This window comes from Charadrius vociferus, unplaced genomic scaffold (assembly GCF_000708025.1).
Source record: "Charadrius vociferus isolate BGI_N301 unplaced genomic scaffold, ASM70802v2 scaffold34, whole genome shotgun sequence".
Lineage (NCBI taxonomy): Eukaryota > Metazoa > Chordata > Aves > Charadriiformes > Charadriidae > Charadrius > Charadrius vociferus.
This window is the reverse complement of record NW_009647989.1, coordinates 1572541-1589964: the sequence shown is the minus strand read 5'-3', so window position 1 is coordinate 1589964 and position 17424 is coordinate 1572541. Positions and strand designations below refer to the sequence as shown.

At 43.1% G+C, this 17424-nt stretch overlaps 1 protein-coding gene across 1 annotated transcript in view; it reads right to left on the bottom strand.

Annotated features, from left to right (window-relative positions):
- Positions 1-17424, bottom strand: part of RAD51B (RAD51 paralog B) — a 418545-nt gene that overhangs the window by 152396 nt on the left and 248725 nt on the right. Inside the window, exon 8 of the mRNA XM_009883484.1 lies at positions 4866-4984. Coding sequence (XP_009881786.1) covers positions 4866-4984 — 119 coding nt within the window. The remainder of the gene's footprint in view (positions 1-4865; positions 4985-17424) is intronic.

Below are 17424 nucleotides of genomic sequence, written 5' to 3'. Positions count from 1 at the left end.
CCAACACGCTGGCTTCTAGAAGAGGGCAAAAGAGGAAAGTTCATCTGTTTGTTCAGAAACTTGTTCCTATCCAAGTAATAAAGCAAACCTAATTGATTTTAAGGCAGGCAGGATGTCCCAGAAATTTCATTACTTTGCTGAATTGGCTGCTGTCTTACTAATGTTCACCAGACACATGGAGGGTGGGGTGGAAAAAGGGATAGTTGGCTGAAAAAATGTCTGCTGGACAAACAAAATGAAGAAATCTTTTACTGAATATATAAAATAATTCCTGTGTAGGAATTCTGTGCTTAATTTCCCTAGGTTTGTTGCATACTCATTCTGCCACCTGCTGCCCTGGCATTCCCCAAAGTCTCAGGAACAGGGACTACATCCCTGAGCTTTCCCAGAAATGAATACTGCACGACTAAGAACAAGTATCTAGCAGCCCAGTGGCCTGGCCTGTCCAGAAGATAGTATGGTTCTGGAAAACGGCTTGCTTGAATCCTCCTTAACAACTACATTATCAGTTCACGTTCTGAAGAATACCACCCTTGGGCCTCATGGTCCAGTGCATCTCAAGAGGTGCTTTCTCTCTTGACAGGTAGGGTTTCCTAGCGAGGATTAGCACGCTGGCTCTACTGCCATGGAAGTCAGATGTAAGGGAAGATCCCTCAGACTGTCACCGCTGCTCAGCTCCTCCAGGGAAAGAAGCAGAGAAAGTAGAGCCAGCATGAGCATCTTCAGGAGGTCAAGTGACTGAAGAAAGAATGAACTGTAGCTTTTGAAAGAAAAAAGTGTGTCCGCTGTGCAAGTCAGAACGAAATACAGGTTATTCCTTGAACAGTATTGATTCAGTAGGGTTACAAATTGTGAAAAGCAGGGAAAACTTGTTTCTGCACTACTTTTCACCCAAATCTCTGGAACAACTGTGTGCTTTTGGTGATTTCCTGGGGCAGAATTTCACTTCAAAACCAAGAGTACACAGATAATCACAAGCTTTTTTTTTTTTTTTTAAATACAGTAATATGAGAATTTATAAAAGTGATTACTGACTCGGAAATTTTTGGACCCCTAAGTTAAGCTTCCTTAAAAAGTGCTGATTTTCAAAGCACTGATATCCAATACCTCCTGGCAGAACCACCTTATGATGACTGAAATGGCATCTCAAGAACTGAGGCACCTTTATTCACAATTCATTTCTCAGTGGGTATAAAGCAATTATACAAGAACATATATGTGTAAAACTACAGCAATTTAATCAATACAGTGCTGCTACAGGCAGAGTAATTCTAGATGCCTTCCTCTAACTCGAAACTGCATGTCTAGTTGAAAGATTTCTGTGACTTTAAAAAAAGAGGATTTATCTAAAAAAGGGACACAGAGATCAGCAACAGGAAAATACTTACAGGACATCATGGACATACCCAATTTCATTCATGGATTTCTCAGACATATCCCTATTTATATCACACTTCTGTTTCAAATTACTTTGCTAATAATAATTATACACTAATGTTTACTTTAAGGTTGTTTTTCCTCTGCTTTAGTTCTTCTGCTCAACTGAAACTGAATGAGCCCATGGCTTTACATGCAAACAAGGTGATGCACCTGATAAACTCAGTTAGGAACAGAGTAAAACTCTGCTTTTTTCGGTGGCTCATAATATACTTTTTATAAAGGAATTTTAAATGCTTGAAAATAGCATTTCATACACTTGCGATCTATTCCTTCTCAAACATAATCAGGAAAAACTACATTTAATAGCCAAATGTTCTTTAGGAAAACTGCTCCCTCTTTCCACCACCAGAGGAATGTTCTTAATCCTCTTTAGCTGACTTTGTGCATCATGAAATAGCACAGAGCCCAGCTTCTGCCCTTTTCCCTTTGCCAACTCCACCTCTCATGTACCTCCAAAGCAATCCAGGAAATCCGTGAACAGCTTTTTATTTTGCACATACATGTAGAAAAGGAGAACCCATTACAGACCAGAATAAGAAGCAGAACATAGAGAACTTACAAGAGCAGCAACAGTAAGAGTGTATTTCTATACAACTGTGCATGGTCTTTAGAAGCAAGTTTAGAAGATGCTTCTTCTAACTGCATTTGACACACTTTACCTAATACCTGAGAGTCCAGAGCACTACTGCTGCTTCACAGTGCCCACTACTCACAGGAACAAAAGTGCCATCATTAGTTTTTGCTTCCAATGGGCAAAACAAACCAGGATGACTTCCTCTTCTCTGGCTCTAAAGCGAGAAACCTTGTGTTATGGCAGTAAAACCAGGAGCACCAATTTAAATGTGTGTGGGTAGTAATGCTATGGGAGTAAGATGGTACAAATTTCTCACAGCAATTTTTCTGACAGCTCTCTACCTTAAGGGGCAGAAAATCAATAACATTAAGACTGAGGGTCACAGCCTTTGGAAAGAGTTACACCAATGCAAAAACAGAAAAGACAAAGCCAAAAGAGATTATAACCACAGATATCCCAAGGGAGAGATGAAATCATGGGTTATGATGTTTTTAAAAATGAAAAAGTTATTCCCTCAATCAAATCCCAAATGTCTTGCCTCCTAGTTTTTACTTTTTTTTTTTGTTAAATTAAGAAGTGAAGATTGCAGTCAAAAATGTACTATATTTCACTCATAAGCATGAAGTCTCTTAGCAAAAAGGGTAAGCGTTCTCCTTTTTGCAGACATACTTCTGGAAAATTGGTACCATACTTACTCCTCAAAGCGAAGCTTGCTGGTGCAGGCAGTAAGCTTCCACTTGCAAACAGGAGCTGCAGAAGATAAAGTGCTCCCTGTCCTAACAGTCACAGATAAAATTTGGCACAAAGAGTGGCAAGGATGACAGCAAACCAATCATGGCAGTGAAAGGACTAGCCTCCTACTCCTGCCCCAGAATCTCAGCACAGGAAAGCATTTTAAGGATTACCTTTCATATCCACAACGTGAATCATAGGATCGTCTAGGTTGGAAGGGACCTTTAAGATCATTGAGTCCAACCGTTACCCTAACACTGCCAAAACCACCACTAAACCACGTCCCTAAGCACCACATCTACAGGTCTTTTAAATACCTCCACGGAAGGTGATTCCACCACTTCCCTGGGCAGCCTGTTCCAATGCTTGACAACGCTTTCCGTGAAGAAATTTTTCCTAATATCCATCCTAAACCTCCCCTGGCATAACTTGAGGCCATTTCCTCTTGTCCTATCGCTTGTTACTTGGGAGAAGAGACCAACTCCTGCCTTGCTACAACCTCCTTTCAGGTAGTTGTAGAGAGGGATAAGGTCTCCCCTCAGCCTCCTCTTCTCCAGACTAAACAACCCCAGTTCCCTCAGCTAGTCCTCAAAAGACTTGTGCTCTAGACTCTTCACCAGCTTTGCAGCCCTTCTCTGGACACGCTCCAGCACCTCAATGTCTTTCTTGTAGTGAAGGGCCCAAAACTGAACACAGTATTCGAGGTGGGGCCTCACCAGTGCCAAGTACAGGGGGACGATCACTTCCCTAGTCCTGCTGGCCACACTATTCCTGATACAGGCCAGGATGCTGTTGGCCTTCTTGGCCACCTGGGCACACTGCTGGCTCATATTCAGCTGGCTGTCCACCAACACCCCCAGGTCCTTTTCTGCCGGGCAGCTTTCCAGCCACCCTTCCCCAAGCCTGTAGCGTTGCATGGGGTTGTTGTGACCAAAGTGCAGGACCTGGCACTTGGCCTTGTTGAACCTCATACCTTTGACCGCAAGCCCATCAGTCCAGCCTGTTGAGATGGCCCTGTAGAGCCTTCCTACCCTCACGCAGATCGACAGTCCCACCCAACTTGGTGTCATCTGCGAACTTACTGAGGGTGCACTCGATCCCCTTGTCCAGGTCATTGATAAAGATATCACAGAGAACCTGCCCCAATACCAAGCCCTGGGAAACACCACTACTGACTGGCCACCAACGGGATTTAACTCCATTCACCACCACACTTCGGGCCCAGCCAACCAGACATTTTTTTACCCAGTGAAGGGTACACCTATCCAAGCCACGAGCAGGCAGTTTCTCCAGGAGAATGCTGTGGGAAACAGCGTCAAAGGCTTCACTGAAGTCCAGGTAAACAACATCCACAGCCTTTTCTCACCCACTAAGCAGGTCACCTTGTCATAGAAGGAGATCAGGTTTGTCAAGCACGACCTGACTTTCATGAACCTATGCTGACTGGGCCTGATCACTTGGTTGTCCTGCATGTGCCATGTAATGGCACTCAGGATGATGTGCTCCACAACCTTTCCCAGCACTGACGTCAGAATGACAGGCCTGTAGTTCCCCAGATCCTCCTTCCAGCCTTTCTTGTGGATGGGCATCACATCTGCTAACCTCCAGTCAACTGAGACCTCCCTGGTTGGCCAGGACTGCTGATAAGTGATGGAAAATGGCTTGGTGAGCACTTCTGCCAGCTCCCTCAGTACCCCTGGGTGGATCCCATTTGGCCCCATAGACTTGTGAACGTACAAGTGCTGTAGCAGATCACTCATCATTTCCCCTTGGATTATGGGGGCTTCATTCTGCTCCTGTCCCTGTCTTCTAGCTTAGGGGGCAAACACACTAAAAATGCAGTAAAAGCTCAAGAAACTTGTATGCCTGCGCCAACAGGCCAACACTAGGTTCTGCAACTCAGATAAGTCCATCCTAACGCAAGGGAGGCACTGGAGGACTGGCCATCCCTGAAAAGAAAAGAACACTGACTGCACCTCACCCCAAATAAGCAAATGGTTGTAGAGTGCCAGGTTCTCAACACACCTGGCATAATCACAGGGGCTGAAGGACACAGCCCATCTGACCTAGCATTGCTGGTGTAGCTTTATTTAAAGTACCTTTATTGTTAAGTTCTCACCTGTCTTGTCGGTAAGTCGTGATATTGTAGTATGAGCCTGGTGTTGACACTGTGACTCCACGTGTTGCCAAGGGCTGCTGTCACACAACTAGATTCCCTCTTCCCACTTCTAGAAGCTCCTGAAGATAAACATGAAAGAAACTGCATCAGGACTGTGCCACAGTGAAGGGTTCAGCATGGGAACCCTAATCAATCATCTCAGATCATTCCGTAAGCTAGGTAATCACAATTGGTACTTAATAGATGGTGCTATCACATGAATTTCCTACCTTTCTGATTTATTTATACAACTGCAGTGTGATTTCTCCATCCCACCCTCGATACCTAGACAAAGTGCCAAGAATTAAAGATACATTGCAAAGTAGCACCTACCTTCTTGGAGAGACCAGTACATTCTCTAAATATGTGGAGGTGCACCATGCATGGGGGACACTTGCCTTTTCCTCTTTAGATATACTATCTCCAAGCAAACCAACTTTGTATGGGCACAGAGGAGAGGGAAGCAGGCAGGGAAGCAGAGTGACACCGTATAATGACATAACAAAAAGGGAAGCTAAAGAAGCACACTGTGGTGCCACAAATACCCAGATCTAAAAATCAGAATGCTGCTTCATGCCACCAAGCATTCCACACATTTTCTAAGATTTGCAAAGAAGGCAGCCCCTTAGCTGTAAATACCATTCTGATGTCTCTGAAATCATATGAACTTAATACAACGCTGAAGGAAAAACACTTTTGCTGCAATCGGCAATGACAACATCTTTGAAAGGTCATGGAGAACAGGAGAGGTGCCTGAGGACTGCTGAGGAGGAAAGCCAAGGTCACTCCAGTCTTCAAAAAGGGCAAGAAGGAAGACCCAGGAAACTACAGGCCAGTGAGCCTCACCTCCAACCATGGAAAGGTGACGGGACAGCTCATTCTGTATGTCATCTCTAAGCATGTGGAGGAAAAGAAGGTTATTGGAAATGGTCAACATGGATTCACCAAGGGAAAATCATGCTTGACCAATCTGATAGCCTTCTAAGATGGCATGGCTGGCTGGCTGGATGAGGGGAGAACAATGGATGTTGTCTACCTTGAATTCAGCAACGCTTTTGACATGCTCTCCTGTAACATCCTTATAGGTAAGCTTAGGAAGTGCATGTTAGATGAGTTGACAATGAGGTGGATTTGAGAACTGGCTGAATGGCAGAGCTCAGAGGGTTGTGATCAGTGGTGCAGAGTTGGAGGCTCGTAACTAGCAGTATTCCCCAGGGGTCAGTACTGGGTCCAGTCTTATTCAATATATTCATCAACGACCTGGATGAGGGGACAGAGTGTACCCTCAGAAAATTACCTGATGACACAAAACTGGGAGGAGTGGCTGACACATCAGAAGGCTGTGCTGTCATTCAGTGAGACTTGGACAGGCTAGAGTGTCAGGCAGAGAGGAACCCAAGGAAATTAAGCAAAGGCAAGTGTAGGGTCCTTCACCTAGGGGGGAAAAACCCCATGCACTGGTACAGGTTAGAGGTTGACCTGCTGGAAAGCAGCTCTGCAGAGAGGGACCTGGGAGTCTTGGTGGACAACAAGTTGACCATGAGGCAGCAATGTGCCCTTGTGGCCAAGAAGGCCAATGGCATCCCGAGGGGCATTAAAAAGAGCAGGTCATCCTCCCCCTCTACTCTGCCCTAGTGAGACCTCATCTGGAGTACTGTGTCCAGTTCTGGGCTCCCCAGTTCAAGAAGGACAAGGAGCTACTGGAGAGACTCCAGTGGAGGGCCACAAAGATGATCAGGGGACTGGAGCACCTCTCTTTCAAGGAAAGGCTGAGAGACTCGGTCTGTTTAGCCTGAAGAAGAGAAGACTGAGAGGGGATCTCATCAACGCTTATAAATACCTAAAGGACGGGTGTCAAGAGGGCGGGGCCAGATGCTTTTTGGAGATGCCCAGTGACAGGACACAGGGCAATAGGCACAAACTGGAACACAGGAAATTCTGTCTCAACATGAGGAAAAGCTTCTTTACTTTGAGGGAGACAGAGCCCTGGCACAGGCTGCCCAGAGAGGTTGTGGAGTCTCCTTCTCTGGAGATATTCAAAACCTGCCTGGACACAATCCTGTGCAACACGCTCGAGGTGAACCTGCTATAGCAGGGGGTTGGACTAGATGATCTCTAGATCCCTTCCAACTCCTACTATTCCTGTGATTCTGCAACATAAAGAAGTGTTTCCAATAATGCCACATGATCCAGCTTGCTGAACTGCCATTGCACCTGCGCTTTCTCGTATTGAAAACAGAGACCCATACATACACACATATACTTATGCAGGCAGGTAGGTGCTCAAGACCTTCATCTTTGCTTACCACAAGTTCTATGTAAGATGAACAGATAGATGGGTGATTTGTTTGTACTTCAAATGACACTTCAAGAACAAAACAAGCCAGACAAACCCAAAGAAATTCAGAAACAAGATATGTGTATAATAACAAAATGTGGATATAAATGTTCATGTGCAAGTTGAAAATTGAACTGGTTGAGACAGACAGTCCATACTGTTAAAAAGCTTGAATGCGAGAAAGTTAGATTTAAAGTCGGGGAACTTCCTGTCATTTATCAGGCAACACACAAAATTGCTTCCCAAGGACAGTCATGAAATCCTAGTCAACTAAGTAAATTAAAGTTAGACCAGACACTTACTCTGCAATACAAAATTGAGAGCAGCCTTATGTTTCTGTTAAAACAATCAGTAATGCAACAGTTAAAGTTGAAACTTAAATTATAAGTACTAGGTTTTGGAAGCAATACTGTATTGAGATGACAAAGTCATCTTGTGGCCCAGTGGAGCTTCTGGAAGATTTAGGTTTAAAACCCTTCATTGCTTTTATATTTGCAAGGTTGTGGGTTTCGTTACTTTTTTCACCCAACTACTCAGACCAGAAACATAATTTATTCATTCACTAAAGATTTTATTGCGTAAGAGTATCGAGTAAAGGGTAAGACCAAAAGTGTTGTCATGCAGTAATAATCATTATTTGTATCACTGCCGGTAGCGCGAAAGCAATGAGAAGGACACCGTATTAGACTGGATTAGGCAGAGGAGAGCAGCAGGCTGGAGAGAAGGGCCTGGAATGATCACAGTGTGCTACAGGACTCAGCTGAAGACCTCAAACCTCCCCCGCCAAAGCAATACAAGGTTCAGTTAACATCAACTGCGTTTGGATTAGGTCTTTAAGTGTTTAGGGTCTACAAAAGAAATGAGTGAAGCACCTCAATTCAAGCCAATACTTTGACAAGAGTCTGGAATTACGTCTGACATCACGGGAACTCACTGCGACATGCACCATACTCACTTCTCCAGAACAGCATCTGTTCTGGTCTGAAAACAGGCTACAGTTGTGCTATCTGACAAGGATGGCTGCTTTTCTTTCCTCAAAACAAAGGTATTAATATCTTGATGAGCATCAGACATCCACGTGAATAACTCACCACAGGAGCAACTAACTGGAAGTTTCAGTATTAGGACTGTTATTGTGTTAATTAGTCTAACCCATCTCTATTGCTGACAATAATAATTTCTCTTCATCTACGTTTTGGATGTAATTTGCCAGCTGGAGGAGAGAACAGATTAAAGTGTTAAAGCAGGGTGCTAGGAGGTCTGCATTCCATCCCCTTAAAATGACTTAAACCAAGTTACTTAATTAGGTTCATTAAGTTCTACACACTTTTGTTGTGCTTGTGCTGAAGTAAAATGCTATTACTGTACAAACAGGCTAATAGAGAATAAAAGACAGTGAAGCAGCTTTAAAGTTTTGCAATCCTCTCTTTGTCACGTGAAATAAGCTGCAAGTTCCTCCTGTAGTCACCATTGTCTTTCTTTCCCTCCTGCTAGAAATTGGTAAGAATCACAAAATTCAAGTGAAGCAGCTAAGTGTGAGTTCTGGTGGATGTGGAGGTGTTCCCCTCACAGCTGGTGTAACTGCAGCCCTGTATGCAGCTGGAAGCCACCACTCCACACCACTGAGAAACAATTCACCCATGGCTGCTTGGGGACCTCTGACTACAGACAAAAAGCCTGGGTATTCCAGAGGTGGCTACCATTGGCATAAACCAGCCACAAAATTCACATTCAAACTTCCCTCGAATTATGTGTCTCTGCTATTAGCTCACAGAAGGAGTAACATCTTGCTATTGCAATCCTGAGCTGGGCATTTAAGTGGTTAAATGTCTGGAGCCTGCTGATATTACGGAGATATCACTCCATAGCAATTCCTAATTCTGCATTCCTTCCAGGCCTAAAACCTGTCCCAAAGTGAACAGAAGTGCTAGAGGTGTAAGGCTTGTGGCAGAACAGGCAAGCTAATTGCTGTCATTTATTTTCTTTTATTATACAGGAGAAAGCCTACTGTACCATACTGTGTCAGCCCCTGTCTGAAGAGGGCTGTTTGTGTGACCCACTTTCAGGCAAATCCTCTTCTGTGAAGTTATTCAAATTTATGACTCTGGTGCAAAATGGTTAGTAAGCCTGGAGCAAGTTTACAGCAAAGACTTTTTACAGGGTGGAAAGGAATGCCTTACAGGAAAGGTTTCCATTTTATAAGGGATCCTCCTGCAAGCTGATGCCGACAGAGAGGCAAACCAACAAGAACTGAAGTAAACTGAGGGGAAAGCAGCGCCAGCTTTGCAAAGAAGTTCAAGGGCAGTGACAGCACATGCTTCATTCCTTCTCCTTGCTCTAAACACAAAAAGATTGTAAACGTCTCAGAGGAAGGAAAGAGGATATGTTAAGAAAACAGATTTATACTCAAATGTGGCCTTAGAAAAACCCCGGACTTATCTTTTCTGTTATTTCAACCACTACTTAGTCATTAATGAACTGGACAAAGGAAGTGGATAAATAATACTCTTCAAAGAGAGTGATATTTCTCAGCACACATTGCCTTGTTCTTCCAAACCCTGATAATTTCATACTTAGAGATAGGAATACCAGCCCAACCTTGGCCCAAGAAGAAAACAGGCTTATAAGGGACTTTGGTCTCTGCTTAGAGGTTCCCAAACTGTCCAACCTGAACCACTTCAGAGTGGTATGGAGCAACAGTTCCCAGCTGTGACATGAAGGTGCTTATCCATGCCGTGGGGTGGATGCTCCCACACAGCCAGCGATGTGCAATCAACTGACAAGCAGCAGTTCCCATCTCTCCAGCCTGCTTAGAGCACAGTCGCACTCTAATCACTGCTGGTGTGACGGTTTCTGCTCAGGCGATGAGTGATACAGGGAACATAGAGACCAGGGAGAAGAAGAAAACAGGGCTGACAGAGAGATGAGAGAAAGGTGGCAAATCTCAGTTTACAGATGCAGTATGGGAGAAAAGGGAGTGAGTGTCCAGAAACACAGAAATGGGACCCTAGCGTGGGAAGGTGAAGGTGGGAGAATGCTAGAAGGCTGGGAAAAGACCTCTAAACAGCCCCCTGCTTTTCGTATTCAGATCCAGATCAAGTAAAATGAGGTGGTGATTTTAATTCCTGTAAACATTCCTTCCTTCCTCACACAAAAAGAACTAGCATTAAGCCAACCTTCAAAGGGCACATCAGCAGACAGGCCAAGGACTGCACAAGGTACCTGTTCTACCGTCTCCTGTAAAATTTTGCTCTTCAGGGCACTGGCAGAGACACCAGCAGAGACCATATCTGTTCTGGATCGCAAGCATAAAGGAGGAACTGGCTGCCTCACTCTCGCTGAACAGCTGTCACAAGTGAAAATAAAGCTTCTTGTGGTCTGAGACAAATGCAAAGTAAATGCCTCTCCACAACCAGGGGAAAAACAAACCAAAGAAGAAAGGGTGATTCTTCAGCAGAGGCCCGCTGTGCTGCTTCCAAGCAGAAGAAGAGGCTCACACTGGGTTCCACTGCCCTGGAAGGAGTTGGTGGAAGTGGGCAACAACACTTGGACCTACTTATACAACAGGGCTAGATTAATTTTATTCGTTTCCCCCTATCAATGCAATTAAAACAAACCTTCCATATATAGGCAGGATGGGGAAAAGTGGGTTTATTCGACCTTTCATTTTTTACTGGAGGAAACAGTAGGATTAAAGCTCTTCAGCTCAATACTGATTCTGGGATTATTCTATTATGTCCAACTTAAGAACTGCAAGTACAACCATGGTCTCAAAGACCTTCTTGTCCTCTACGTATAAGGAGGTACCATTTTAAAGACTAAATCCGCATGTAACCAAGTCCCAGTTGTTGCAAATATGGTTGAAGTGCATTCACCATAAAGCAACTTCGGTTTCATTAGCATCTCCTCCTATGAAAATTAGGATAACTAGACCAGTGTCTTGAATCAAATAAACCAGACTTCTTAAAACAACATTTTAAAATGCAAGGAGTCCTTGCAGGCAGAATGTGATTATACTCTTGATTTAAAAAATAACCTGTTCCTTGTTGGTATAACAGCACATTCTGATACAGATTTTTGTCCTTCCAGATGAAAGAGTCATTGCCTGGTAGGTTCATCCCCACCACTGGGCCCCTTTGCAATCTATCAATCTGGTAATTAAAAAATCTTTTCTCATCAAATACAAAAAAGGGATCAATGCACAATACCACAGTGAAATAACAAAACAGAGAAGCAACCGGTCTCCAAATCTTTCAAATCTTAACATCAAACCATCTTGATAAAAGCCTGATTTATGAAAAAGGAGGAAAAAACTCTCCAAAAGTACAGAGAAAATATTTATAAAAATTAAACTACTGAGCTCAACAAAAACAACACACCATGCAATAAGAATGAAAGTACTTTCCCTCTTGCTCGGGCTGTGCAGCTTTCTGGTTCACTAGCAGAGCTCAAAGATCACTGCTTTTCACCTGCATAGCATTTAGTCTGTATTTTTGGTGCAGATCTCTAACAATGACACCAGAAGGGAGAGAGGAAAAAAAAAGAAAAGAAAAGAAAAGAAAAAACCCCTCAACCCTCAATCTATTTTTCCATTTTCACCAACACAGAAAGTGCAAGCATAAAAATATCCAATGGTGGAAAAACCCATCACACAGTAAAAAACAACCCACACTACAAACTCATCTGTGAAGTAACTAACCACAGCGCCCTTAAACTCCCACATGCTGACTTCTACCATTTTCAGCCCTTCTCCACAGCGTTGTCTTTAGCCAAAAAGTGACTCTGATTTTCTTACCCTACAGTGGTGACCGTCTCACTCTGCACCCATCAGCCAAGGTACATCCCAAACTTTTCCTGTCATATATTCTACCTTCAGAAAACTAACAGAAAATGAGCGAGGATGAAAAAAAATGGGTCCTTTACATTAAAGCCATGGCCCTAGCAGTAGGCAGCTACTTAGGCCACCTTTTGATATCACCCACTTAAGACAAAGCACAGACATATATATGCATATATACATACACTTAGGTAATTACCAACCTAGGTAATTACCAAACACAAATTACTGATTTGTAGAAACAGACACTAAAGCAAATGTTGGTCCGTGTTCCAACTGTACAGATCTGTTTCAGTTAATGTGTTATGCAGGTAAATCAACAGCAGAACCTCACTCATCTTAGGATCATCAAAACTTACTTCCTAGAGCACAGTACTGCCTTCATACAGTCTTTTATTATTTAGGACATATGGCAGGAAAACCAGTTGCTGCTGTAAGAAATCAAGCTTGGCCACAAAACTAGCCATGTAAAAATTCTAACTTTTAAAATTATCATTCTCTTCCTTTTATTAAGAGAGGGAATCTGGTAATTTTGCACCCCGAACCCACCTAGTTCTAAATCTGTGCAACCCCCTTACCGCCTGATTATTCCAGCTTACTTCAAATTTTAATTAAAAATAAGTGAAAATATTTTTTAAATTGTTTAGTCATCAATGATGGGTAATTTAGCTTTCTTTTTCTTTTTTTTTAAATAGTATAGTCATCAAATCATACTTAGCAAATGAAGCAATTAAGTGCAAACTGCTACTAATCCCCAGTTAAAAAAACCAACAGTTGCAATGGAAATTTTTTTGACCACCCCTAGATCGTAGTTATGCTACTCCTGTAGCACTGAAGTGCCTACTAGAGATTGCACTGAAAAAGACTGTTCCGATTCAGTTGTCATCATCAAGAGACTGAAAATTGCCACTTACAGACTCCAGCTGCAAAGTTCTGATGGAGACAGCAGTGGATGTGACAGAAATGGAATGAGTTCACTTCTCATTTTGGACAACATGGTTTATTTATCTCATATGCCCCAAACAGGTGAGTTTTCACACTTTTTTTTAAAAAAAATCGTTTTCTTTATGTGTATCTGTGTACACATTCTGGGTGCTTTTTACAGTGTTAATCTGATATTAGATCAAGAATAAGGTGCTTTCTGCTGTTTTTCCAGCCATTCACTATTTCTATTGTGACAACTCCTAGAGCTCTCATCTGCAATATGTAAACCACTATACAAACAGAGAACAAAAAGATAGTTCCTGACCTAAAGACCTTCTTTTCATGAGAACTGCAGTTTAAGAGTCTTTTAGCTGCTGCTGATTATTCCCCACTTACAAGGAATCTTCCCTAAGGGATGAGGGAAAATAAACCAAAATATGTGACAGGCCAGCAAAACTGTATATAAATAAGGACTTCCAGTATTCTCCATGAAAACATGGGAAGCTTTTGCAAATAAGTATATATTAACAGTTATTCTACCCCCAAAAAATCAGCTGGGACCCCTATCCAGGTCAAGACGTAGGACGAGTCCTCTAGAGAACTGGATGGACGCTGGTTTGTTTTTAATCCCACACCAGCATGCCCACTGTTACCGGTGTGTTTTGCACCAGAAAATCGCGTTCTCTGACATCGGTGAGTTCATGTTCATTCTGTTTTGAGTTGAGAAAGAAAAAGACAGACAGAGAAAGATGCACACACACGCTAGTACTGAGACTCCTGTCTGCTGACCTAAAAAAGGAATTGACATTAAGAAACAAGAAAATCCAGCTGGTCTGATTTCTTGCCAGACAATCTACCAGCCATGACCAAAATGGTCAGGTCTCAGGAGATCCGTGGAGGTGGGAAGACAGCTGGTTTACACATGGTTTACAGCACGTGAAACAGGGCCCAAGTCAGGGAATTGTGGAGTCGAGATCCTTGGGAACAGATACTTTCTTTTTATGAGTAAAAACCTTCTGCCTCTGTGGTCTGACAACATACGACAAAGTGATGAGCTTCCGGCACTCTACTGCACTGCTGCTGTGAACGACCAAATGAATAGTGCTTTGGCAGGAGGGATGGTGAAGACCGAGTAGAAGACACTGGTTAAGTCAATTCCTTTCTGTAACCAAGGATAAATTCTTTACCCCTCAGCTCACCCTCCTTCCCTTTCTAATGACGTTTTTTGAGAAATTCTTTTTCTAAAAATTAGAATTGTATGAGTTTACACCACTTTCTTAGTCTCCAGAGTTCTTTCCCACACCGCTCACCACTAAAACTTAAAGCAGCTTCTTCCATCTAACCTCTCCTATGCAGTCACTTCTTCCTGTCTCTCCAAGACGACAAAATAAAATCCCAAGCCATTGACCTAAGAGGGGAAAAAAAAACAAAACCAAACAACTCAGATCTGGAATCTTGCCTGCACATATAAAGGATGCATAGGTTGAAAAACAAAGCTTGCCCAATCATGGCATCTGGCAATGCTAGGGCCCTCTGAACCAGAAAATGCTTTTAATTATCACCTCACCAATCATGCTAGAAGTTATTGCTGTATTTTTTTGGTTAAGTTCCCTCAGGGAATTAAACAGATCATGATATTAATCAGAAGGCACGTAGGAGGGAGGGGGCAGAATGCTAGAATTACACGTGTGTAGGTCCCTTAAGGCTTGAATAAAGAACTGAGATTTAGAATCCCACTGTCTGAGCAACTGAAGCCTTGCATGCCGCAAGCCTCGGCCCTCTGACCTACACAGCCACGGCATTATCGTATCTGATTTTCCCAGGATGGTTAATCTCAGCTGCTGAACTTCGTCAGTCTCTGCTAGTGTTTACCCATCATCTGGATTTGCCACTTCCGAACTTTCCAGGCTAGAACCAAATGAGCCAGCTGTCACACTCTTCCCTGACAGGACAAAAAAAAACCAACAAACCAACCCAACATAACAGTCTGAAGTCTGGAAGCCTAAAATGCTAAATCCCAGAAAGGCAGAACAAAAACTAATACATTTCAGGGGAGGAGAGGGAGATGTAGCTCTGAAAGTGCAGTGAGTTTCAGAATGCAGCTCACAGCAGTACAGTCATGTTAGGATGCTGTGGTCCGAGACACAGACTGTATTCTCATAGTCTACATTTTTTTCCATAAAATATGTTCTGGCAAAGAAACAGTGTCCTGGCAGCTTAGCTCTTGTACCCACAAAACTGACACAGCACAGGCAAAAGCAGCAGTAGTCCAGGGGAGGTAGGAGCCAGCCTGCAAATGAACCTTAAATTACAGTTGAGAGTCAGGGCGCGGGAGGGTGAAGGGGGTGGGAGGGCGAGAGTTGAGTTTCTGTCGCACATTGAGTTCTCCATCGAAGTGGCCAATAAAAGCACCAATTAGTGCTAACATACTGAGGGTGTTTCTGACACGGCTGTCCATTTCCCGGGGAATAGGCTGATGGTATGCCCACATGGCAGACGGAAAAGGACAGTAGGTGTGTGCAAGCTTGCTTTAGATGAGCACTAAGGTCCGCTTTGGTAAATATATTCTGCTAAGAAGCCACAGAGAGCTTTGTGCTGCTACAGCCAGATAACTGCCAGCACCCGAGTTTGCTCAATTACACTACCACTGACATTCAGCTTACACCCTGGGGGACCTTTCTCAATATATTCAGCATAAAATATTTTAGCAAGTAACAATTTCTGAGCACAGCCTAGTTCCACGGATTTGAACTAGTGAATTAAGTTATCTGTCCTTTTCACTCCTGAGCACAGAAGTATTTCAGTAGTCCTCTTTCCGGATTATTTTCAAATTTAGTGAGTGACAATTTCTTGATAGAGAGGGTTGAAACATGCAATAACTAAGAGTCCAGGGTGGGGCTGTTAACCACAAGGACTGTGTTTAATAATCAATGTTAAATTGTACTTCAAATTGAGATTTTTTTTGTATGCAAACTGAGCAAAGTGCTTTACTTTGCATGATGGCCGTCATAATTTCTTTGAAAATTTAGCCTTCAGTGTTCTTAACGCTGGTCCCATAGCTGACAGTTACAGCAATTCCCTCTAGGTGTAAATAAATGAAACAATTCTCTTGCAGCCTGCAACACGGAACAGAGGTCAGCCAAACATTTGGGGGCTAGAGATGACTGTTTGCAAATTACAGCTGTTCACATCTGGAGTTCAGATTTGGCCAACCTCTAAATAATATCCATCACAAAAACTAAACTGAAAGAATGTTTTGGTTTTATGACTAGGAATATCAAAGTTAGGAAACACTACATATAAAAAAATGCTACGTGAGACACTAGCTCTGCCTGTGAAATGCAGAACAAGGGACTCAATTATTTCTCACAACGAATACCACCAGGGTTGATTGTGGCATTTCTTAACTGGTATTTAACCACAAGTCCTGCATTTCCCAAGGTAGGTCTCACTGGCTGCACCTACTTCTCACCACAGAGGGGCTCATGACACAAGCTGAAGGCTGTGACGGTGGCCCATCCACTTTTCTGAAGAAGCACCTTTTGGCCTGGCGAACCCTGCGCATAGACCGAGCAGACGCATCTGAGCGCTCAGAGTACCTTCACGACGTATGTTAATTGGGCACTTTCACAGTTTTTTTTTGGTAATTGCACAGCCAATATACCCACATATATAAGACGCCTTCCCTCTCATCATAAGATGAATGACAAAACATTTCAGTACATGCAGAGACCACAGTGGCTCACAGTTCAGAACATACATGTTGATGTACTCAGACACACACACACACACAGAGGCAGTCTGTAACATGGAGGAGATCACAAGGCCAGAGGATTACAGGGGCCTGGCTTCATTCCCGGACTGACACAGACTTTCCAGGAGGTTCTCAGCAAGTCAGTCCCCCTCTTCACAGTGCAGTCCCCCATCCCGGAGCAGAGGGGGTATATGCTTTTTTCTTCATCTCATTCTCAAAAAGGAATGACTCACTTTATCTCAAACTAAGCAAATAAATTCAATTTTGGACAACAACCAAGACTGGAAAATTTCATCCCGATAAGCTTTTCTGACTGAAGACAGAGGGTTAGAAGGGAAACAGTTATACAGCCTTAACTATAGGAGGTTCCTTCCGTTCCTGCTATAATGCAAAATATTCCAAGATGTGCCAAGTTTTCACTATAGTCTGCATCAGGCAATGACAGGACAGCAAAGTGCTCTGTGGAGAGTAATGCATAAATCCAAAATGATCTCTTGACTGCAGTGACTATTCTCTCCTGAGATGTATTACATTTTTAAAGTCAGTGAAAAATAAAAAATTGCAAAATATCACTTTTAATCCTTGGACTGCAAAATGGTTGAGTCCTCTGGAGGCCAGTCGGGGCCAGAAACAACTTTTTTTCCCTTTTTCCCAGATTTGGGGGGGG